Source organism: Pseudorca crassidens, chromosome 2 (assembly GCF_039906515.1).
Source record: "Pseudorca crassidens isolate mPseCra1 chromosome 2, mPseCra1.hap1, whole genome shotgun sequence".
NCBI lineage: Eukaryota > Metazoa > Chordata > Mammalia > Artiodactyla > Delphinidae > Pseudorca > Pseudorca crassidens.
The window spans coordinates 38730398-38756326 of record NC_090297.1 but is presented as its reverse complement, the minus strand read 5'-3'; the positions used below and the strand labels follow the sequence as shown (position 1 = coordinate 38756326).

The window sequence follows — 25929 nt, the reverse complement described above, 5'->3', positions numbered from 1 at the left end:
CTAGAGAAAGCCCGTGCGCAGCAATGAAGACCCAAAGCAACCAAAAAAAAAAAAGAGTAGGCTAAGGTTAAGGAGAACTTTCACCTTACGTACTTCTGAATTGTTTCAATCTCAATGTACATGTATATAAACTTACTAAAATTTTAATTTAAAAAAAGCATATATTCTATCCACACATCTCTAAATGGCAAATATCACAGACTGGTTTTTTTTAAATTTTAATTTAATTTATTTATTTTTTATATAGCATCACAAAGTAAGATTGTTGATTTAAGTGTTTTATTAATATCAAATCCTAAGAGAACAGCAAAATGAACTGCCTCACATTAGGAATAAAAATCCCTACATAAAAAACATTGTCTAAGGGCTTCCCTGATGGCGCAGTGGTTAAGAAGCTGCCTGCCAATGCAGGGGACACGGGTTCGAGCCCTGGTCCAGGAAGATCCCACATGCCGCGGAGCAACTAAGCCCGTGTGCCACAATTACGGAGCCTGCACTCTAGAGCCCGTGAGCCACAACTACTGAGCCTGCGATCCACAACTACTGAAGCCTGCGTGCCTAGAACCCGTGCTCTGCAACAAGAGAAGCCACCGCAATGAGAAGCCTGCACACCACAACAAAGAGTAGCCCCCACTCACTGCAACTAGAGAAAGCCTGCGCACAGCAACGAAGACCCAACACAGCCATAAATAAATAAATAAATAAATAAAAGAATATATTCCATCAATAATGTGTGTAATGGAATGCTGTAAAAAAAAACATTATCTAAGTTCAAGAAAAAAGAAAAACAGTACCTGTACAATCACAAACTTATTTAAAATTTAAAACTAAATCACTGTAGATAATAGCAGCAAAAATCAAGTCAAATGTTTAGATAAAAATTTCTCTGGAAAGTGATCCATTCCTTAAACAAAGGAGAAACAAAAGTATAATATAGCAACACTGAAACACACTGCATGGGCATGAAGTCAAGAGTTATAGAAAGAGACAGAAAGCAGTCCAGTTTTATAGCCTAAAAACAGATGGAAATTTAGAGACATACTCAGTTGAGAGGATCCAAAAGGCACAGCAGCAAAAGTTTAAAAGGAAACATATTTCAGTGAAGCCTTACTCTAGACACTAGAGTTCAAAATTATAAGCAAGATGTTCTGGAAATGACACCTCCATGACAGACAATGTACCCACACTACTTCTAGTCTCCAGAATGACCCCTTGGAGCACTTTCAGAACTTTATTGTGCCAACCACTCTCAACTGACTTTTTTTTAAAAAGAGAAAATTAATCTAGCTTAGACAACAAAGAATCATCTTCATTTTTAGTCCATCAACCTGTGCTAATAGGAGAAAGTGTGAGGAAAATCAATATTTGGCTTTAAAAAATAGTATATGTTTCCAAACTTTTTTGGTGTAACATTTACCTTCATGATTACATTTTTCTCAATCTAAAATTAAAGTCAGTCTAAGAATATACATTTTTGATGGTATAACCGTCATATCCTAGCCCAGCCTGGGATTCAATGTTGACCATAGACAACTGTACCCATTTATATAATGTAGAACAGGATATAAGGGATTACTGGTTCTTGATTAGAATCTAACTTCTTCACACAAAGGAAATGTCCTAAAAAGTGGTAAGCTTATGGGAAATATTTATGGAAAGCTTTCTTTCCTGCCACGACTACACAACAGGAAGAATGCTGAAAACCATTTTGCAAAATGGACAACCTCTCCCACCTCTCTAGCCTGACTTAACTTGGACCCAATTATGCCCTGGAATCAGTCAAGGAAGTATCAAGAACCTGTTGCTCCCACTCTTCCTTTCCATCTACCACTATCTCCTCTCTCTTCCACCCTCAACTCTCAGTCCCAGGCACAATACACTTACCAGTTATACCTCTTTTACAGTTCTGGCCTCACTTTATCAATCTTTTAATCTCTGCACCACAGGCAATAGAAAGCATACTGTATGTTCTAAAGTGCAAGATATAAGACCTCATCAAAATTTAAAACCTCTGTGCTTCCAAGGACACTACCAAGAAAATGAAAAGACAAGCCACAAGATGGGAGAAAATATTTACAAATCATGTATCTGGATAAGGGACTTGTACCAAAAATATATTTTTAAAACTTTACAACTTAGCAATAAAAAGATAAATAACCCAATTTTAAAAATTGCAAAAGACAATTTTTTAAATGCAATATTCTGGGGGAAAAAAAAAAAGGACAAAGGATTCAAACAGACATTTCTCCAAAGAAGATATTCAGATGGCCAGTATGGGAAAGTTCCTCATTAGTCACCAGGGAAATGCAAATCAAAACCATAATGAGATGCCAGTGCACCCTTCAGGATGGTTATTTAAAAATAAAAGGACACGTGAGACAAGAAAGATGCTCACAGCATTAGTCATTAAGGAAACGCAAATCAAAACCACAATGCGATACCACTGCACACCTAGTAGGGTGGTTATAATCAAACAAACAAACATAAAATGATAAGTGTTGGTGAGGATAAAGAAACCACATATCACGGGCAGAAATGTAAAATGGTACAGCTGCTGTGGAAAACAGTTTGGCAGCTCCTCAACAAGTCAGAATTATTATATGATCCAGCAATCTCACTCCCAGCTCTATACCCAAAAGACTCAAACAGATTCTTGTATGCCAGTGTTCATTGCAGCATTACTCACAATAGCGGAAAGGTGGAAGCAGCCCTTATCCAACAACAGGTGAATGGATAAACAAAATGTAATAAATACATACAATGAAACATTATTCAGCCATAAAAAGGAATGAAGTTCTGATACATGCTAACATGGATGAACCCTGAAAACATTATGCTAAGTGAAATAAGCCATTAAAAAAAAAGGACAAATGTATGATTCCACTTACATGAAGTACCTAAAATAGGCAATTCAGAGGCAAAAAGTAGATTAGAGGTTACTAAGAGCTGGGGGAAGGGAAGAATGGGAAATTATTGCCTAATAGAGTTTTTGTTTGGGGTGATGAAAACGTTTTAGAAATCGTGGTGATGGTCGCACAACACTGTAAATGCAATTAATGCCACTGAACTGTACACTTAAAGTGGTTAAAATGGTAAATTTCATGATATATTTTACCAAAATTTAAAAAATTAATAACGTAATATACCAAAAACACTGAATTCTATGCTTTTTAAATTTTATTTCTTTTTAATAATTTTATTTATTAATTTTTGGCTGTGTTGGGTCTTCATTGTTGAGTGCGGGCTTCCTGTAGTGTGGCAAGTGGGGGCTACTCTTCATTGCAGTGCGTGGGCTTCTCACGCACTGGTGGCTTCTCCTGTTGCGGAGCATGGGCTCTAGGCACGTGGGCTTCAGTAGTTGTGGCACACGGGTTTCAGTAGTTGTGGCTCACGGGCTTCGGTAGTTGTGGCTCACGGGCTCTAGAGCTCGGGCTCAGTAGCTGTGGTGCACAGGCTTAGTTGCTCTGCAGCATGTAGGATCTTCCGAGATCAGGGCTCAAGCCCGTGTCCCCTGCATTGGCAGGCAGATTCCTAACCACTGTGCCACCAGCGAAGTCCTGAATTCTACACTTTAAATGGATGAGTTGTATGGTATATAAATTATATCTCCAAGTATTTTTAAAAAAACACAGAATACAACTTCTGAAAAGTCAGAAACAAAATTTCCAAAACAAGGAATCAATTAATTAAATATGTAATCTACAGAGTACAATATCATATAGATTATGTAGTAAAAGTACATTTATTAACATGGTGATATGTTTGTGATATTATAAGTAAAAATCAGGTTTCCAGAGTATGAGCCTACTAAAAAAAAAAAAAAATCTCTGGAAAAATATGTCCCAAAATATTGATTAATGGTGGTTTTCTCTGGATGGTAAGATTACTGGTAATTTTTACACCCTTCTTTTTACTCATCTGTATTTTCTAATTTTTCTATAATGTATGTGTACTACTTATATAATTAAAAAGTAACCAAAAGTGGGACCTCCCTGGTGGTGCAGTGGTTAAGACTCTGCACTCCCAATGCAGGGGCCCAGGTTTAATCCCTGGTCAGGGAACTGGATCCTACATGCATGTCGCAACCAAGAGTTCACATGCCACAACTAAGGAGCCCATGCAGGGGGCCCAGGTTCAATCCCTGGTCAGGGAACTGGATCCTACATGCATGTTGCAACCAAGAGTTCACACGCCACAACTAAGGAGCCCATGAGCTGCACTAAGACCCGGTGCAACCAAATAAATTAAATAAATTTTTTTTTTTAAAAGTAACCAAAAGTAAAAGTATGCATATTTTTAATAACAGGACAGTTAAGGTGCATATTCAGGCTTAACTTATGAAACTTATCCAGTCATTAGGTCATTAGCTCCATCTGGCAACTAGTAACCTATTTTGAATATAAAGAGCATGTATACTATAAACTTTTCCTTAAATCCACTTGCCCTTTCTAGGGTTTTAAAATCTAAGTTAACTCCAAACATTTTCTCTAAGTAGAAAGACCTTTCATGTTTGATAGATTCTAAAATACCATCCTGGGTTTTTAAAAATCTGTAAACTGATTAGTGTGGGTAATCATTTCCTTATGCTGTAGTAAACAATGGGAATACAATGCTCCCCAAAACTACTTTAATCTAAATTACTCTTTGATCTCTTCACTGTAGATCTTTTCTAAAATAATGCTAGCCTTTACAAATTTACTGAGTGCCATGCACTGTGCTGAACACTGTAGAAGCATTATGCTGTTTCATCTTTATAACAATCTAGTGAAATTGTCATTATTATCATCAGTTTACAAATGAAGATAACAGAATCAGAAAAGTTAAGCAACATAGCCACAGGTGTTAGACTGAGATGGGAACCAACAACTGACTTCAAAGTCTACATTGTTTCTACTACTATGCTATATTGTAAGAAAGTTGGCTCCAATGTCCCATTTCTTAAATATTTTTAATTAAAAAAAATTCACACACAATTGTTCTACTTCAAAACACTACTCCTTTTCCTGCCTTTACACTTTCTTTGTTATCACTCTGAAGTTCTATGTAAACATGAAATACAGTGGGAATTTATTAAATACAATTCCTTGGTGCTCCCATTCATACAGCATAGAATGGCAAAGAAGATACACATATTCATAATGATTGGATAACATGCCTCTTGAATGTGACTACACAGGATTACAACACTATCTAACAATGAAGTCTCAGTATACAGAACTGTTGTAGGGCTGGCAAGACCACCTATTTCCATACCTCTCATTTTATGAAAGGGGAAACTGAGATAAGCTGACTTGCTAGTTAGCAGACAGGAAACTGGCACTCAGGTCTCCTGACTCTCAGTGACGATTATTCCACAGTGGGCCTCTGAGGTAATTCCTAGGTGACAGACATGGAAATACAGAGTCTTGCCATCAAGCTACTATGGCCTTCGCATGACAGAATCTGCTGGTGGAAATTGAAAAGGAGACTCCAAGTTCATGGACTTTATCATTTTGTTGTATCCTAGCATGGAGAGAGGATCAGGAACTTTATCCACACACAGAGCCAGGCATATCTGACCCACCATTCAGCCAGATTCTGACCATCCTTCGTTTGCTTCGTTCTTGCCTTTCTCCACTTGTGACACCATTTCCATTTCCACTTGCCTCACCCAACAATCATTAAATAAGTAGCAAATAAAAATTTCCAGTTTAAAAACCTAAATTAACCATCAAGTCAATTCCCAATTACATAATATCAATAAAACATCTTCTGGACTGTCTCTTTACTCCCAGTAGACACCAAGAGAACAGAAATTCATGTTATTATCTACCTAATTATACTTAAAGTCTTATACGTTAAACACATAGAACTTTTCAGTGGCAAACATCAATGACTAATGCATCATGGAAATTCCAAACACAAAGTGAGCAAAGAAGCAGTCTTTTGTAGAGCCCCAAACTAAGCATATTCAATTGATTGTTGGTATAGAATATACCCTAATGATAAATGGAACCAACCTACCGGTCTTCTGGAGATAACTGATGGAAACCAAGCATGGAACATGTGGTTTTTTGGGGATCCAGTTCCTCAAAGTGAAAGTTTCTAAGAATGGTACGTAATAACTGGGGCTTCTTCCTTTACCAAAGTGCTGTTTGGTTAGCTTTGTTCACCAGCAGCAGGAAACTGTCAGCTAACAGTATGTTCAGTCACACCTGTTCTCTATTAAGTTCTAAATGCTCTTATCACATGTTCAGTCTATAAAAATGTCCTTAATTTAACTGAAATGTTAGAATAAATACATTCTCATATGCCAACTGGGCTAAAAGTACTAGCTTTAAGGTTAGCAAGAGTCAGTGTGATCAAGCTAACATGACACAAAGAGTAAGATGGTTATCCCGTCTCCACCTTTTCTCTCTTATCTAGTCTGAAAGTCCCACTACTAGAGTGGTTTCTCTGAAATGCTCTCAATTTCAATTCAGAAGAACAACCATTAAAATACTGTACTCCTATGTGACTTTCGGAGGTTTCATGTGACTACAGTCCTCTCCTATTAGCATCTTAACTAGGTGTTTAATCGATTACCATCACTAAAACTTTAATCCAAAGGATGTAAATCAAGTAGATTTCAATGGGAGTAAGGATAAGGGGAAGAACTGACATTGAAGAGGTGTTCTGAGCTAGGGCAGACCTAGGTAGAGGTGTCTAATTTTGATGGGGGTGGAAAATATACATTCATTCAGAGAAACTCCTCCCAGGACTTCCCTGGTGGTGCAGTGGTTAAGAATTCCCCTGCCAATGCAGGGGACACGGGTTCGAGCCCTGGTCCAGTAAGATCCCACATGCCACGGAGCAACTAAGCCCGTGCGCCACAACTACTGAGCCTGCACTCTAGAGCCTGCGAGCCACAACTACTGAGCCTGTGTGCCACAACTACTGAAGCCTGTGAGCCTAGAGCCCGTGCTCTGCAACAAGAGAAACCACCGAAATGAGAAGCCCACATAACACAATGAAGAGCAGCTCCTGCTTGCCGCAACTGGAGAAAGCCTTCGTGCCGAAGACCCAACAGAGCCATAAATAAATAAATAAATAAAACTTACTAAAAAAAAGAGAGGAACCCCTCCCAGCACAGCACACTCATGTAGTTGGATACATATACATAATCTCTAATATTTGTATATTTATTAATATATAATTTTATTATTATTATTTTTTAATGTATGACTGAGCTGGCCAAAAATTAAAGGAGTAACTCAAATTCAGATAAATCAAGAAAGCACAAATCCAGAAGAGCGAGAGAGTGCTGGAGCTATGGCTGCCCTGGGGACTTTCCCCATCCCCAAATCACAGGTGGCTAGAGCCCAGGATTTAATCAGCCACAGAGAGGGGAAAGGAGACAAAGACTGAGACCTAAATAGGATTGGAGGTCAGATCAATGAGCTCCACATAAAGTCAGGACCTCTCAAGGATGATACCCTAGGTGCCTGAACTAGGAAAAAAGAACCTACCATGTAAAGAGTACAGCAAAACTTCCTAACCACAAGCCCATACTGATTAAAGAACCTTCTGAAGGATATACTTCAAGAAAGAAAATGATCTCAGAAGGAAGATCTGAGGTGCAAAAATAAATGGTTAGTAAAGAAAATGGTATGTATGTAAGTTATTCTAAACAAACATTTGTTATAAAACATTAACAGGTCATTTGCGGGGATTAAAAAAAAAGTCAATATAGAATTAAAATCCTAAAAAAAAGAATAGGACAGAAAATAGAGTTGTGTCCTAAGGTATTTGTATTGTTTGGGGGAGAGTAAAAATATTAATATTAGACTTAAGTTAAATAATATGTGTGCTTAAAATTTCTAGGGTAACCACTAAAAACAGATTGTACAGCTTCCAAAGTACAAAGGAATAAATCAGGAAGGAAAAAATTCTTAAGCAAGTCAAAAGGGCAGGCAAAACTAACACAGAAAAAGTACGATGATGATGATGATAATAAAAATAATAGTTAACATTTATATAGGAATTATCACATGCCAGGCACTGCTCTAAGTACTTTACATGCATTAGCTCATTTAGTCCTCACAACACCCCTCTGAGTTAGATACTATATATTATTGTTCCCATTTTACAGATGAGGAAATTGAGGCATAGAGAAACTAAACCTTTGCTAAGATCTCACACATAGTAGGTGTTACGATAAGATTCAAACCCAGACAGTCTAACTCCGGGGTCTGAACTCTACATACTGCCTAGTAGACAATACACTGGTATGACACTTTGACATTTGTTCATATCCTTGCAAATCAATTTTTCTTCAGTCTACTGACTAAGAATGACCGCCGAAGTGTAGCTACTGACGCTGCTCAAGATATTTCTTTCATTGACTATTTATAGATAAGCACAGAATAGGCAAGGAGAGAGATGCTAACATATATGAAGTGGCAAACACAAAGTAGGCACTGTGCCAGACATTTTATTACATGGATTCTCTTGGCTAGTCCTCATAATCACCCTGTAAAGTAGATTAATATCCCAAATTTTCAGGGGAGAAAACCAAAGAGCCAAAAATTTAAATAACTCACTAAATGGCAGAAATCCAGGTATGACTGGCTTCAAAATCTACTTACCAAATGTTTATTCAGCATCAATTTATGCCAGACATTGTACTAGACACTGAAGATATAAGAGTAAATTTAGAAATCTAAGGTTCTCATCCTTATGGAGCTTATGGTGTAATGAGGGAGACAATCCAATAACCATGAAATTAAACGTGAACTACAAACATAAATGTTATAAAGGACAACAGAATTAAAAACTGAAAGGACAAAAGAATAACAAACTGACAGATGTTTTGAAGTGCTTTGAGATCACATAATAGAGAAATCTGACCTAGTCTAAAAATGTGAGGGCCAGTTTCACTGAGGAAATCATTTTTAGCTCATGGTTCCCAAACTGAATGCCAAAGTACCCTGGAGCACTGCAGCGAATTCACAAGAGTGCCCTGGGTTTACATTTTTAAGGGAAACAGAGCAACACTGTTAGATATCATGTGAACTATCAGCTATTAGATACCATGTGAACTATCAGCTCAGGGTAGTTCACAATTTCAACTTTAGATCATGCACATTCTTTTCGAAGACACATCTTTGTGATGCTGACTTTTTGGTGGGCAGTTGCTGTGATAAAAATAAGTACCACGTGAAAATTAATGTGGAAAATAAAATGAGTATGGAAGCGTCTAACCTGATTCCAAGGTATGAGAAACTGGGCAGTGCCAACAGGCATTTACATCCAATTAGAAGTGATTGTGGTTACATAAGAATGAAATAAAGTTGCTACTTCTTCTCTTAATGTATATGTACTGTTTCTTCAAACAGCTACTAAGTTGTTAGAAAATACTTATTAAGTATTGTTTGGATCCAGTTACTCAATAAATACAACTGTTAGATACTTATTTTGGACTAAGGTGTTTGTGAAAAAAAATACTGACACACTAAGGGGACCATGAACTGAGAATGTCTGGGAATCTCTGAATTAAGCTAAGATCTTAAGGATAAGTAGGCACCTCAAACACCATGCAGTAGAATGAACAGGAGCAAAAGACAGGGTCCCCATCCTTGAAGACATTACAATCTAGTTAGGGAGGCAAATCTAAAAGATAAACAGTTTTGTTTTGTTTTGTTTTGGCCACGTTGCACAGCTTGAGGGATCTCAGTTCCCTGACCAGGGATTGAACCCAGGCCATGGCAGTGAAAGCCCAGAATCCTAACCACTAGGCCACCAGGGAACTCCTGATAAACAATTTTAAAACAATTTAATGTTAAACTTTAATATTTGCAAAAATCTTTCATATCTTTTCTCATGAAATTCTATTAAGTATGTGTCTTATCTCTACTCTAAATTGAGAACCTCTAGAAGGCAGTATCCCCCAACACAGAGCAAATAGTTTGCACTTAGGAAGTGTTTTCTGGGTCAATCTCACTTGCGTCCATTTACTCTCCTTAGCCTTTTCTCAGAATTGAAACCTCCAACTACCCTATGCAAGGGTAACTGCTTTAAGTGTTCTCCACTCCCCCACATCTCCTGGCTGCTTCTTTCCTACTGTCCTTCTAAATTCAGCTCATACATATCACTGCCCCCGAGGAAGCCTTCCCTGACCCACTGAGCTGTAACTTAAATGTCCCTTATCTAAATGGTCTGTGTGTATATTTCTGTCATAGGACTTATCACTCTGTCCTGTCACAGTCACTGTTTAACTTCTATATCTCACAGCTCACTGTAAACTTTTGACAGTAGGGTCTGTGTCTTATTCACCTTAGCAACTATCACAGTGCCTAGCTCTCAAAGAATGTTTTCTGAATAAATGACAAGTAAAGGGAAATTTTTTTTTAAGTCTAATTATGCCGTTCACCTTAATGGACTTCTTGGAAAAAATGAGTAATTTACTCAGAAAAACTTTGAAGAGATTAACAGATTTGAAAAAATTAAAATGATTGATTATCATCCAGTGCTAATAAAAAAAAAAGCATACAACTGATGATAGAAATGTAAGTATAATGTTTTTGAAAAGTAATCAAACAATTATCAATTAAAATTAAAAATGCACTTATCTTCTGACTTAGCAATCCCACTTTTAGGAATTTTGCTTGCAAAAATAAAAGCATCCATATGCAATATTATATTTACAAGGAAATTTACTGAAGCACTGTTTGCAATAGCAGAATAATTTCCTGAAATCTACCCTGAGTGTCCATCAATGGGGGGAATGGTACAACTATGCTATGGTAACATCCATATTATGGACTATTCTGCAGCTACTAATAAAAATAAGTTAAGTCTATGTGTAGAGGCCTGAGAGGGCCATGATACATTCAGTAAAAAAAAACAGAATAGTCCCATTTGGAGGTTAAAAAGGTAACTATATGCACTTTTATTTGTAAAAATATTGAGAAAGAGTTAATACCAGACAGTAAATACTGGTGACCTCAGGGTTAGAGGTCACCAACAAATATGTATTACTACTGTAACTTAAAATGGAAAGAAAAAAATGAAGTTTTCAAAAGTAAGAATGGTAAATAATCTGAACATATTCTCCCCTCCTCCAAATTCTTAACAACAACAACAACAAAAATCCCACATTACCATTACCTTAATGAAAGGGTGGTGCTTCAGGAGAGTCGAGGATTCTGTGGACTCTCTTTTACAGATAATTTAAACTTTCCTTTAAAAAAAACAAAAAAGCCCAAAAAACCTATCTCTTACTCCAGCCCATCCCACCAAAAGGAGAAAGGCCTGTTCTGAAGCAAGCTTAATGTCCAGTGGATCTTCCTATCTCGTTTCTTTAATGAGTGGTAGTCTGCTTTAGGGATTTGTAACCAGGAGCTTAAAAGTTTTAGAATGCTCATCAGATTTTTACAACTATACCATTTATTCACTGAGAGTAAACTGAAGTGTTACATGAGAAATCAGAGTAAGACAGAGGTTTCATTCAAATGCTTCTGGTCCTGAAATTGGGAGTACTAACTGCTCCTTGGGCGCCCCCTGGAGACCGAATTTTAAATTTTTTTACATCTTTAGGACAAACTGGTGTGCTATATATTCATTCAAAGAATACTTATTAAGCACCTATATGTCAGGCACAATGTTCAACACTAGAGACAAAAAGATAAATAAAATCAAATTTCTGTTTTCTACATACTTAAAGTCAGTATCACCCAAAACTTTCTAAGCATAGCAGGTAGGGTACAATGTCTAAGTTATCCATACAGGTCCTGGAGGAAGTTAAAACACAAGATGATAAAAATGCTTCTGGGGTGCTACCGAAAGCAATTTGGCATGGATATAAACTTTAGCATAATTGTTCATTTAAGGAGAATGTTCACCATCTTTAAAAGAGAGTAGGTTTAAATATCCCAGCTAACACATGCAAAACTGTGATTGTTATTTTCAGACAAGTTTAGGTTATGGCACTATAATTTTTCTTGGGCCAAAACAATACAAATAAAGCTTAATTAAAAAAATTCAAAAATGACACAGTATCTTCCATCATGATTTTTTAGTCACAAGTTATTCCACAATAATAACTCCACTCTGAGCACTTGACTCCTGATTGCACTGCTTTAGAAAATGGCTAATTTTCAAAAACAAATTTGAGTGTGAGAAGACAGACTTAAAAATTAGTTAGAAAATAAAACAAAACTGAAAAAGATCAGTTCAACTAAATGGGCAAAATTCAATCTCAAAGCCTCCCTCAAACCTTTCCTTTCCAGTTCACAACACTTTCAGAAGATGCTGCATCAGATTTGCCTTTTCTTCCTCAAGGTCTGGGAGAGCAAGTAGTACAGGTAGAATTCACAGCAGGAAAAAAAAAAAAAAAACAAGCAACAGCTTCCCTGTGGTGACACCCTCAGCCATAACTGCAATGTCCCAGGATATTAGAGGGCCAGATATTCTCAGGTTCTGTAGCAAGGGTCCAAAGATGTACTTCTGGTGGCCTGAGTTGGAAATTAATGTAATCTTCCCAAAGAAACAATTCTGTTTCAGCCACATTTCAGGTACCCTGTTAGCTAAATTAGTAATGGCATGATAGTTGGGGAATTTAACCTTGATTTATATAACTTTTCCCCTACAGAAAAAAATTAGCTCCAAAAATTACAATCGTTTGGGATTCAGCTTACATTTGCCCGTATAATAAAACACTGAGTAAAAATGCAAGAGACTCACAAAAGAAACAAAACAAAAAATCCTCTGACTTAACTGACCATAGACATTCCATTGTTTAATCCACTAGAAGACAGCAACTGCTGAATTATAAGCTATTTGGAATTGTAAGAAAACAGTTGAATTTAAGCTCATATAAGTGTTGAAATCTTAAAGAATAAGATAATACATTATAGAACATATCTCATCATGGAAACCTTATAATTCTTAATTAACAGGTTTAAAATATTATCCACCATTATCAAACAGAGTAAAGAATAAATACTAATTACAGAATGTGGAGATTATTTTTAACCCATTGGAGTAATATGGGTATTATCAGTTTGGGTGTGAACACTTAAAAGTCACATTATGATTCAAAAACAAAATATTTAAATACATTCCAATACATCAGTCATAAACCAATTTTTTTTTTTTTTTTGCAGTACACGGGCCTCTCACTGTTGCAGCCTCTCCCATTGCGGAGCACAGGCTCCGGACGCGCAGGCCCAGCAGCCACGGCTCACGGGCCCAGCCGCTCTGCGGCATGTGGGATCCTCCCGGACTGGGGCACGAACCCGTGTCCCCTGCATCGGCAGGCAGACCCCCAACCACTGCACCACCAGGGAAGCCCCATAAACCAATTTTTAAAAAGTAAAACTACAGTGCACTTCAAAGTAAAAACAACCAACCTCATAAATTAAGAACAGGAACTCTAAAACAGAGGAAAAAATTATTTGCATCCATGCATGCCAGATATTTTACCTCATTTCATATTCATAAATACCATACCAGACAGGTGTTATTTCTTCCTTCTTACAGAGGAACCCAAGGTAAAACAACAACTTCTCTGGGACTAAAGAGATAGTAAATGGAACAGTTAGGGTTTGAACCCATATCTGTTTGACTCTAGTAAAGTCTTTTCCCCCTCAGAATGGGAGAAAATATTAGTGACCAACAACAGATTCATCTCCAAAATATACAAACAGCTCCTGCAGCTCAATATTAAAAAAACAAACAACCCAATCAAAAAATGGGCGGATGATCTAAATAGACATTTCTCCGAAGAAGACATACAGATGGCTAAAAAGCATCATTACATCATTGCTAATTATTAGAAAAATGCAAAATAAAACTACAGTGAGGTATCACCTCACACACATCAGAATGGCCATCATCAAAAAATCCACAAACAGGGCTTCCCTAGTGGTGCAGTGGTTGAGAGTCCGCCTGCCACGGGTTCGTGCCCCGGTCCGGAAAGATCCCACATGCCGCGGAGCAGCTGGGCCCGTGAGCCATGGCCGCTGAGCCTGCGCGTCCAGAGCCTGTGCTCTGCAACGGGAGAGGCCACAACAGTGAGAGGCCCGCGTACCACAAAAAAAAAATCCACAAACGATAAAGGCTGGAGAAGGTATGGAGAAAAGGGAACCCTCCCACACTGTTGGTGGGAATGTAAATTGGTATAGCAACTATGGAGAACAGTATGAAGGTTCCTTAGAAAACTAAAAACAGAGCTACCATGTGAGCTAGCAATCCCACTCCCGGGCATGTATCTAGAGATAACCATGATTCAAAAAGATACATGCACCCCAATGTTCACTGCAGTGCTATTTACAATAGCCAGGACATGGGAGCAACCTAAATGTCCTTGACAGAAGAATGGATAAAGAAGACGTGGTTTATGTATACAACGGAATATTACTCAGCCATAACAAAGAATGAAATAATGCCATTTGTGGCAACATGGATGGACCCAGAGATTGTCATCATGAGTAAAGAAAGTCAGACAGAGAAAGACAAGTATCATATATCTCTTACATGTGGAATCTATAAAATGGTACAAATGGACTTATCTGTAAAACAGAAACAGAGTCACAGATGTAGAAAACAAGCTTATGGTTACGGGGCAGGGGGGGGGAAGGGAGGGGGAGGGATAAATTGGGATATTGGGATTGACATTTACACACTACTGTGTATAGAACAGATAACTAATAGGGACCTACTGTATAGTACAAGGAACTTTACTCAATACTCTGATGGCCTATATGGGAAAAGAATCTAAAATAGAGTGGATATATGTATATGTATAACTTATTCACTTTGCTGTACACCTGAAACTGATACAACATTGGAAATCAACTATACTTCAATAAAAATAAAAAACAAAAATAAAGTCTTTTCTCCTTCCCCTACTATGCTATTTACATGTAAGAGGTTTCATATATACAACAAAAACCTGAAACCATCCAATTGTCATGTCTTTTAAAAGTGAAAAGAATGAACAAAAATAAGGAGAAAAATATTTATGTATCTTTTGGTTGAATTAGCTCCACTTATAGTCTTACAAATGATCAACAATTATAAATACAGCTGTAAAACACATAATGAAGATTTTACCATCCAACTTTTTCTGGATGCTCTTTAGAGAATAAAATATAGGACAGGAGTGGGTGAGGAGTAAAATCCCAAAGCTAATAAAAGCCATATCCTGGAAAAGAGGAGGAAACTATTTTAGAAGTTCTGGGTCAAAACTTTTGCTGGTCACCGAGTTTCACAAGGATTCTTTGGTGTTTTACAGCACTACTGGTCTGCTCTTCTGTTTCTAGATATCTTCTGTTTTCCTACTCTCCCAAACATTCCCCAGATTCTCCAATAAGCCTTTCACCCACACTGCAGCTAACCACGTACCTGTTCGAAAATTGTTAACGGAATTGAAGCATTAACCTTACCACGCTTTGGGGGAAAAAAAAAGTAACACCATTTTAGACTTGGGAGGCATTTCATACTGAGTTTAAATCTGTGTGCACAGCCTCTACTGTTCTAGTGGGGGCAACCGAGACTCGGAGAGAGGAAGTGACTTGGCCATCGACTCAGGGTAAGTTGGCAGCCGGGCCAGAGGTTGAAGTTTGATCTCATACTCCACGGCTTTTTCCAACCACACCAACCCGGGCTGAGCCTCAGGGCTGGTACTGACTTGGACGGGTTCAGAACACCTAAGGTAACGCCCTGTCGCCCGGGTCTCCTTTCTAGGATAAAGGCTAATTAGTAGACGGTTCAGAGTTTAGAGGGCCTGCAGGAATGGGCGTGGTGGAAAAACCGGTCTCCCCTTCAGGCAGCGGTGAGCTCACCCAGCCTCTAACCCAAATCGACGCTGCTGCCGCCTCCGGCCGCCCCACAACCAGCGACACACTGACCTCTGCGCGCTGGGGGCCCCGGAAGCGGACCCTCCCGGGATACCTCTCCCAGCCCACTCTCGAGACGAACTTGGTCCCCAAAATGTAAGGAAAGAGGGGCGCAGGAACAAAGCAATCCCAAACGGTCCCCCTCCTTTCTGGGTCCCCCCGAGGCGGGCGGACGTGGACTACCAGTTCCGACATGCCGCGCGCCGGCGGACCGCCGAACCACCGCCACGCCGACGGTGCGCCGGTCGTCGGGACCCGTAGTCCGTGGCTCCGGGGCGGTGGGGGGTGGGTGGGGTGGGGCGCGTGGGGGAGGCGCGGACAGACGCGCGCTGCGGGACTGGCCGGCCCGGCGTCCGGTCAAGCACAGGGAGCCGCCGGCTGCCCGGGCCTCACCTCGACGATGCGGGCGCACTGGGTCCCCTTGCCGGCGCCGGGACCGCCGAGGACGAACACGACCTGCGGCCTCATGAGGCGGTGCGGGCAGAGGAAAAGCGGCCGGCCGGTCAGCAGCGGGAAGCTAAGGCCTAAGACGTACAGCAGCCGGCGGCCGCAGCGGCGAAGCATGCACCGTGGCCGGTAGGACGCTGATGCAGCTGACAGCGGCCGGGCAGGCGTTGGAGCGGGAGCGGGGCACGGAAAAGGGGGCGGGCCGAGCCGGCGCCAGCCGCGGTCCAGCCGCCGTGGCTGCCGAGGCGTCCGCGCCGCGGCCGGAAGGGGCGGGCTTCCGCTGCTCTCTCGTTAGCCGCGCCCCTACGTCCCCCACGCGGGGCCGCGCTCGCGTCCTCCCCGCCCCTCTGCTGGCTCATTGATTCTTTCGGTCCGCGGGTCTTTTATCCTGAGCCTCCTGGTGTCGGGCCTGTGCTGGCGTAAGGGATGTGACCCACGGGAGAGCAAAGCCCATTGTCGCTGCTCGCAAGTTTAAATTCCAGGGGCCAGGCAGCCGACCTGAACAAGTCAACACACGAATAAATAAATGCAAATAGCAATATCGGCTTTGAAGGAACCAAAAGGAGGAATAACAAGAGATGAATGTAATTTGGGTAAGGTAGTCAGACCTCTGAAGAGGTGACATAGAAGCCAAGGCATAAGGATAGCAAAGAGCAAAACTAGGCAAAGACTGGGATAGAGTGTCCCACAAAAAGAGAAAAGGCGAGTGCAAAAAGCCTAAAACTTTCAACTGTTAGAGCAATTGAAAGGCCAGTGAGATCAGAGTTGTGTGAAACGAAGGAGGGAATGAAAGGTGGGAGAGTTTGGCCGACGGCAGATCAGTCAGGCCCTTTGGTTAAGGAAAGCAGTTTGGATTATATTCTAATTGCAACGGGAAGCCCTTTTAACTATAACTCCATTTCCCTGCCCCTTGCATTAGGGAAAAACCTTGAGAACAAAAGGAGTCCAAGGAATGAGTCTTAGTGAACAGACCTTTAAAAGTTGGAGAGAGAAGGAGGAACCTGAGAAGGCAGAGCCAGAAAGGTTAAGAGGAAAACCAGGAGAATGTGGTGTTCCAGCAAAGAGAGTGTTTGGGGTGGGATTGTGGTGGTGTAGTAGTGAACACTTAAAAACAAATGAGTACAGATAAATTGGATTTGGCAGCAGGGAAACTTATGAACTCTACAGTTCTGCCCAAAGCAAATCATACACTGTATCTAATTTGAATCCCGATTGAAAAAGGAGTGGATAGGAGATGAGTAAATGAAAACAATACTGAGAATAAGGGTCAAGGCAAAGTTCATTTAGGATGGGAGATAGGGGCCATGCTGTCTAATATGGTAGCCCCCATTTAAAAATGCAAAAAACATTGTTAGTTTGTAAGTCTATACCAAAACAGGTGCCCACAGGCTATAGTTGCTGCCCCCTGGCCTAGCAGAATGCCTGGTGTTAGAAGTCCAATCCAAGCTTAGAGGAACGCTCCAAATCCTCCACCTACCAGGGAGGAGGACCTAGGACATGTCAGCTGAAAGTAAGAATGACTGGTCATGTTATAAAGAGGTAGTAGGAGTACAAAAAAAAGGCCATATTGAAGCAAATGTGCCTCTTTTCCATTGTGCATGTTCTCTTAAGTGACTTTTCTGTATCTTATGGCATAATTGCCAGATTTGAAAGATGTTAAGGGGATGGGGGTCTGTGGAAAAGGGCCTAGGAAGCTATTCTTTGGCTTTTAGTGAAAGCCTTGTGCCCTTTACACATGCGTTAGGAGAGAAACAAAAAGAGTCTTTCTGGCTCCCATGATAGAATCCACCAGTACTAATGATTCCACATATGAGTCTGGGTTCAAAACTTCATTGTATACTTAGAGCAATATGTAGTGACTTTTCTCTCTTTGACTCCCTGGAGAACTTGACTACAGTAGGCTAAGTTCTTAGTATCCTCCACCTTGCCCATCTCCTGCCAACCATGCTAGGCAACTGAGGAAAATACTAAAGAAGAAAGATATAAAAAAAAGTGAAACCTAGATATCCACATCCACCAAGGGTTTTCCAGGAAGTTATTTCCAGGAAGAACAAGACTAGGCCAAAAGGACAGTTTATTATTTGTTGGCTCTTTGGGCCTATTCTGGTTATGTTCTTACACAGCAAACCTTAGTGGATTACAACAACAAGAAATGCTTGGCGTGGGAACACCACCCCCAGCCCAAACGTCACACACATTTGGTGACCAGAAGTGTTCGGTTTGAGTAGTGCTGTGGGTAGAGAGAGGAGACACATGGGCGTGTCTTTCCAAGACACTTGTTTACCACACCAGGCAGTCCCATGGAGCCAAGCCAAGGAGGCTAGGATCCGTAAACGACACGGTGCTACTCTGATGCTCGAACATTTAACCCCTCTGCTTGTCTAGAGTGAAAGGTCTAACTCTTAGCGCCTTGGTCCTCATTTGTCCCCAAAGAATTCATTTTGCCTTAGCCTTATATCAGTGCTTCTACTCCTTGGAGGTGGCAGAGAAGCAATGAGTTCCACCTAGATGCAAACAATCAGACCCTCAATAAGAAAATGTCTCAATAAGAATATATTGAGTAAATGGCTGTCACCTGTAAATGGTAGAGGGCCATTTCCTACCTAAATCCATAGATTGAATCCATAGATTACATAAATTTGATTGATATCTATTGAATATCCACTATGTGCCAAGGATTTCACTTATATTCCTTAGTTTTTGGATGATATTCAAACTTTTAAATAATCAGTACAATCAGAATATTTATAGAGATTTCTGGGGCGGGGATTTGCTGTGCCAGGCATCAGTCCTCTAATTGTGGGGTCTTAAGGAGGTCCTAGGTGTCCCAGGAGAGGGGAAGAGGGCATTCAAAGTTCTCAGGAGAGAAGCTATATCTAACTCACATGGAAATAATTCACTTTTAACCACCAACACAATCTCACCAGTTGTCTGTTGGCTAAACATCAAGCCTTGCCTTATAAAATGCTCGTAATGCTATGAAGTTAGTACTGTCATTTTGCAGATTGAAAAAGAGAACCAGGAAGTGGAAGTACTTTGTTCAAGGCCACAGAGGCAGTAGATAGCAAAGTCAAACTCAAACTTAGCGTGTATAGCTTCAAAATATGCGTTCTTTCTATACATTACTGACCCTTTATGAGATAAAAAGTTCCATACTCACAAAATCCCTTCAAAGTAAGTTCTGTTACAGATGAGAAGACTGATCTCAGAAAGATGTATAACAAGAGCTATCCTCAAAACCCACTCCTACCCATATGAGTTTATTTATCAAGTACGTTAGGTCTTCGGGGCATATATTCAGTGTATGCATACTGTTCCCAGAGTATAGCTATGTTCCTAGTGAACTCTTGAGGGTCTTGAGAAGTAGGGCCTTGTCACCATTTATGTCCTGTTTATCATAATTGTCCTTTAGATATCTGTTCCCATACTTTCATTTTCCCACTCTTGACCACACCTGTTTGCTGGTATGTGCTGTTCATTTTTCAGGATTCAGCTCAGATTTTACTTCTTCCGGGAAGCTCTCTCTAAATTCCCAAGACTGGGTTAGGTGCCCCTCTTTTGTTTCTACACCCACTACCACCACCACCACACTTACTCCGTTCCTTGTTTACTTCTGGCCTAACACTGTGGCGTATTGTGTATCTCCCTACTAGATTTAGAGCTCCTTGAAGGAAGAGACTATGTCTGATTACTCTTTGTACAACATAACAATGTCTTACTGTTACAACGTGATTTGCTCTCTTAAGGGAACTCCAAGGTTCTTGGAAGATTCAGAATATATAACTTGGTTGCTGCCACTCAAGTTCTATCTACAATGGTCTTTGGCAACTACTTCCTTGTAATTCCAGAAATACCTTTCTTGAGTGTACCTAGGAACTGGTTTCTAGGATCAGTCTGGGTGATGGAGCAAAGATAGGGCATGTGGGTGGCACAGGTGGGTGGGTGGCAGGCCATATGCTTTGCATTCAGGACTTCACAGCCATCTGTTATATTGTGATCTATTTCCTGGAAGGATGCTTAGCCCATTACACAGCCTGATGTTTAATGGAGGTTCTAAAATGAAGATTCACGTTATTCAGATTTGCACGGTTATTGCTGTAATGCTTTATCAAAGGAGCTTTTATCAAAGATTCTGAGAGCATTGGTTAAAAGAAACATGGTCTTTTAAAAGCTGATGTGCCAAATCTGGCAACAGACAATATGCCTACCCTCCTGGGAGTGACTGTCGGCTAAGCTCAGTCCATACTGCAGAATGGCAGCCTGACCAGTGAAGGGAGATTGTCTTTGGCAGGTCTTACAGTGTTTTTGCCTGTTAACTTTGCAAGCCTAGGTAGTTTGGTTATGCCTACAGTGTCTTTGTCTGCAAAATCAGGATGATGGTAAAAAAAATCAGTGTGGCCAATACTTACAGAGAATTTACCGATGTGTGTTATTTGCTCATGCTAGTCTTTATTCCAAACAATCCAAGCTCTAAAAAATAAGTAAAATAAGTCACATGACTTGACACATAAATTATTATTATTACCTCTCCCAAGAGGTTTGAGTCTCAAGGAATTGTGCATAAATTAACAGATTAACAGTCCCCCTTAAAAATATGATGTTGCTTAAAAGCAAAGCTGTAGTTGTTTTGAAAAAGCAGCAGTCCAGCTTAGCTCAGAAGTGTAAATACAGAAAGGGAAAGTTGGGTGTTTGGAGAAATTTAGTAAATAAGGGCAGAACCGGTAACTGATTCCAACTTCCCTGTTCCTGGTGAAAACAATAGCTCTTTAATTCCCACGACTAGCCTATTAGCAGGCACATCAGGGTTTATAACACTGAACATTTACCAGGTCTTATCATAAAGAGCATGTCACGTGGTCAGGGACTGAAAGGGAATAAGGAAAAATGAAAACAATTGATATGTTAGAATGTAGAATTTTGGATTAATTTTTCTCTTTACATTTTTTTCTTTGTAGCATTGTTTATGCGACAAATTCATACATTTTTTTAAAAGTATGACATACTGAGAGGCCCGCGTACCGCAAAAAAAAACCAAAGTATGACATACTGGAAATGGTTCTCTGTGAAACAAATTAAAGTGCTTAGAAATTTGAAAAATAATACCGGTAGCTTTTCTCTGTAGGGGCCAATAGCCATAGCAATTCCATGGTGTCCTGAAATAACATAAATATATATAAGCAAGGATCAAAGAATAGCACAGTATATATTCAGTCTATTTAAACTGGCCTGTAATCTAACAATAATTCATATTTGCTTTGGATAATTACCTCTTATTACCCCCCCATAAAATTGTGCCTTCCTTGTTCTTTGCTTGTCATGTCCTTCCAATTCCCCATGCCATCTAGCACAAAGCTTAATGTGTAGTAGATCCTTGGTAGAAAATCTGTAGATTTTATTTCACTAAGCTTATTCTCTAATTTAACAAATCAATTCCCTTAATCTCTATGTACGTACAGCAATGTGTTGCTCATTTATTAACACTGGCAGTTGTCAGTATACCTGGACTAATAATATATGGGCAGCCTTTTAATTAACTTTCACACTTATTATGAATTAACTCTTTTATGATAATGTACAATATACAAATGAGGAAAATCAATCTTAGAGAGTTTAAATGGCAGAATTGGGGCCAGATGCCCAAAGCCAGTGCTTGTTACATCATACCATATTTCAAAAAAAAATTTTCAATACCTAAGGAATAAGCCCTTTGGACTCCTCCACGTTGTCCTAAATATGAGGCTGAGTCATTCCAATCCAAAAATGAAGTCAGTAATTACTTTTCATTCAATTCAAAAATATCTACTCTATCCATAGCATTTAACGTATATCCTGCTTAGAAGTCCAGTGGTAATAAAATGTTTAATTGAAGTCTTTTTGAGTTATTATTAAGCAAAAAAGAAGGCATTTATCTTATTTTATTGCTGTTGTTCAAAAAATTAGCATATACTTCAACTCTCCTCTTGCCCCCTCCTTTCTTTTTTTTTAAACAGAGTTTATTTTTAAGAACAGTTTTACACTAACAGGAAAATTGAGAATATAGTAGAGTCTCCTCATACCACCCCCCCACCGCCACTCAGTTTCCCCTATTATTAACACCTTATATTTAGTATGGTACATTGTTACAATTAACTATCCAATATTGGTCACTATTATTAAGATCCATAGTTTATTTACATTTTCTTAGTTTTTAACCCAGTCTTATTTTTCTGTTCCATGATAGCCCATTACATTTAGTTATCTCTTTAGGCTCCTCTTAGCTAGTTTCTCAGACTCTCCTTGTTTTGATAACCTTTACAGTTTTGAGAAGTACAGTTCAGATACTTAATAGGTTTCCCCACTGTTGGAATTTGTCTGATGTTTTTCTCAGGATAAGTCTGGATTTATAGATTATTGAAAGGAAGACCACAGAGGTAAAGCGCCATTTTCATCACAGCATATCAAGTATACATACTATTGGCCTTGATCACCTGGCTGAAATACTGATGGTCAGGTTTCTCCACTGTAAAGTTACTCTTTTCCCCACTCCTTTACATACTGCACACCTTGGAAAGCTGTCAATATGCCCAGCCTACACCTAAGGAGTAGAGAGTTGTGTGTTATGCTTGCCCCTTCCTTTTTGTCTAATTCATATCGTCTTACATTTCTCTTTCAGATATTTTAAAGTAGTTCTTAAAAGAAAACATAAATCATGAGGGGCCCACACAAAGTTTTTTTCTTTTACATCCTAAATTCACTCTGTAATCAAATTCTGTTGAGTTTACCTTCAAAATATACACAGAATCCAGCAACCTCTCACCACCTCCATTGCGGTTCAAGCCATCAATCTCTCCCTTACATTATTGCAGCAACCTTCTAACTGGTCTCCTTGCTTCTGCCTTTGCTCCCTACAGTTTATTCTCTATGTGGCAACCATAGTAATGCTTTTAAAACCTAAAATCAGATCTTGTCATTCTCCTATTTAAAATCTTCCATTGGCTTCCAGTCTAACTGAAGAGTGCAGGTAAGTCCTTATAATGCCTTATTTGATCTACCAACACCTCCTCCATCTTCAGCTGCTGATATTCTTCTAACCCACTTTGCTCAGCACATACTGGCCTCCTGCTCTTCCTTGAAGATGCCAGGAAACTCTCAACCCAGGGCCTTTGCACTTAATGTAAAGCATGGCAGCCATCAAAGTGTGCCACCTGTATCTCTCTCTAGAAAGAACTTGACAATTAGCTGCGCAGAGTACACTTAGCTGACAGCCTCTTGTTATGGTCTTCTGGATCTGCCTTAATTTTGTGCTTGCTCTTTTTGGGAAGCTCCAGGCAATGACTGAGCACAGCAAGGGTTCTAGTCATTTCTGCCTAATGTGGGACTCCTCCAATGGGCAATATTTGCTCCAGAGTTCCCCACTGGGTCAGCCAACTTTGTCAGACGTGCATCACTGGCTAAGCCTCTTCCTGTTCTCACACCAGAGCTGAAGAACTCACCAGCATTTCTCTTAAAATGTGTGCCCTAGATTCTAGGAATTTTTCCAGGAAAGCAGAGAATGACACTCTATGGAGCATGTATTTCTTGGCTCATTTGATACATTTTTCAGGATGGTGTTTTCACTCTGTCAAAAGGGTGGATGCATATTCAGAACAAGACAGCCTACAAATGCAGCGCAGACTTCAAGACACTCCCACATTGCTCAAGAAACTAACAAAAGTCTAGAGAAACGTGACATTTGACATTTCGAATCTGGACTCTGCAATAACTAGCTGTGTGATCCCTTGTTGAATAGGGATAGTAATACCTACGTTGACTGTTGGGACAGTCAAATACGATAATGGAGAAGGCTCAATTACCAACGATACTTGTGGAGATAACTATAAATCATCACACTAATACTAATACCATATGCTATATATATAATACCAATACTATATATAATACCAATATCATACATCATACATAATACCAGTTTTCGTTGTGGAGATAAGTATAAATGGCTTATAAATTTGTCACGTTCTTTTCTGCTCAAACAGGAAGGAACTAAAATTTTTTTATGTTATTAAGAGGAAAGGACGATTCTTAGGAAAGAAACTGGAAGAAATCTAACTTCCCCTCTCTTTTTGTCCAATCAAGGGATTTGGTACGCTTCTAGTCGCCGAGCGAGGACCAGGGCAACGAGCACTTCCGGTTTCCTCTGCCATCCTCTCATCCGCCAGGCTGGGCTTTTCACTGCGCGTGCGCAAAGTCCGCCCCACCCCGGAACTTAACGGTTGACGAAATTGAAGTGTTTAAATCCTCCGGAATCTAATCCTGGATGGCGGGTGGCGCCCTCCTTTCTCCACGGAAGCTTGGGATTGGTCGGTATGGGACCAGTGCGGGGCGCTGATTGGCTGGAGCGCCAGGGTGTCGCGGCGACCGTGCGTGACACCTTCGGCACCGCCCTTGCTCCCTGACGGGTTGGGCTTCTGACCAGTCAACAGGCGCGGCGCGGACTTCGGTTTCGCGAGTTTCTGTTTGCCGCCCTGGTTCCCGCGACCTCAACGTCCCAGAGGCGGGGCGGAGTCGGCGGAGGCGCTCCTTGGGGCCGACCTCTGTTCCGGCCCAACAAACAAACCTCGACTCGGCGGAGGTTGAGGTGAGTGGGGATATGTGCTTCGGTTCCCCTGAGGAGCGGCAGCAGGACGGGAGGAAGGAGGGTGGGCAACACTCAGGGCCCAGTGGTGGGTTCAGGCCTCCAGGAGCCTGGACTAATGAAGTGAAGGGAAGCTAGTAGGAGAAACAAATTAAGCGGACCATGAATTCCTTGGGAATCGTTTGTACGTAGGTGTGTGAACGTGGTTTGGAATCGATAACGTGCCGTTTAAAGTTTTTACTGTGAAAATTTCTTGACTAAAGCCCTGTGTGCTCGGACAGCTACATAGTAGGGAATCAGTTAACGTTTGAAGTTCGTGGTCTACTGGAAGTAATGTATAAACAACAAAGCGTGAAAATGCTGTGTATGTGAACACAGGCGGTAGTAACACCACCATGGTGCCTAGGAAATGGTTTCACAGAGGAGTTGACATTCGGATTGGATTGTGAAGGATGCTGGGGGTTTACCAGAGCTTTCCAAGTAAAGGGGACAGCCTGCATGCAGAGATACTCGGGAACTGCAAGTAGTTCACTTTGATTGTGTTGTTGGAGGAGTGAATAGGGGTTAAGTTTGGAATAATAGGATGGGGCCAGATTTTGAAGGTCCTTTATTCTGTACATAAAGAAGAGCCATCAACTCTTCAAGCAGAATAACTTGATCAGATTTATATAGAAATAACCCTTCTAGCAGCACTGTGGGGACATTTCAGTAAATCTGGTGAGAGCTGATGAAGTCAGGAACTCAGGTAGCAGAGATGGAAAGACAGAATTTACATCGGGGAAGAGGGAGGAAGGAAGAGGTAAGGATGACTTGATGCTTTCTGTTATCCAGGGAGAATATGTTTTGCTAGGTATATGTGTTATGTTTCACTAGCTTTAATTGCTTGTGTGTTACTGTCAGAATAAACTGTCTCGTGTGTTTTTTTTATAATGAGAAGTAGGTCAACATTATCTTTTTACCCTAATGCATAAAGGAAGAGCAGACAAATATGGAGTTTTAAGACTCTTTTGT

The 25929-nt window shown here is 40.2% G+C and overlaps 2 protein-coding genes across 8 annotated transcripts in view; one reads left to right on the top strand and one right to left on the bottom strand.

Annotated features, from left to right (window-relative positions):
• CMPK1 (cytidine/uridine monophosphate kinase 1) overlaps positions 1-16577 on the bottom strand; it is a 33383-nt gene extending 16806 nt beyond the window's left edge. Inside the window, exon 1 of one of the 2 annotated variants that reach the window (XM_067726060.1) lies at positions 16254-16577. In XM_067726060.1, coding sequence (XP_067582161.1) covers positions 16254-16424 — 171 coding nt within the window. In that variant the 5' untranslated portion in view covers positions 16425-16577. Of the gene's footprint in view, positions 1-15872; positions 16095-16253 lie in introns of those variants that run through there. The other variant, XM_067726059.1, reaches the window with a different exon arrangement.
• The window catches only part of STIL (STIL centriolar assembly protein), a 63119-nt gene continuing 52454 nt past the window's right edge, over positions 15265-25929 (top strand). For 4 of the 6 annotated variants that reach the window (XM_067726057.1, XM_067726056.1, XM_067726053.1 and 1 more), the window contains exons 1-2: positions 15548-15676; positions 24420-24921. The gene's annotated coding sequence lies outside the window, so the exon portion shown is untranslated. Of the gene's footprint in view, positions 15677-15714; positions 15957-24419; positions 24922-25929 lie in introns of those variants that run through there. The other 2 variants (XM_067726055.1, XM_067726054.1) reach the window with 2 other exon arrangements.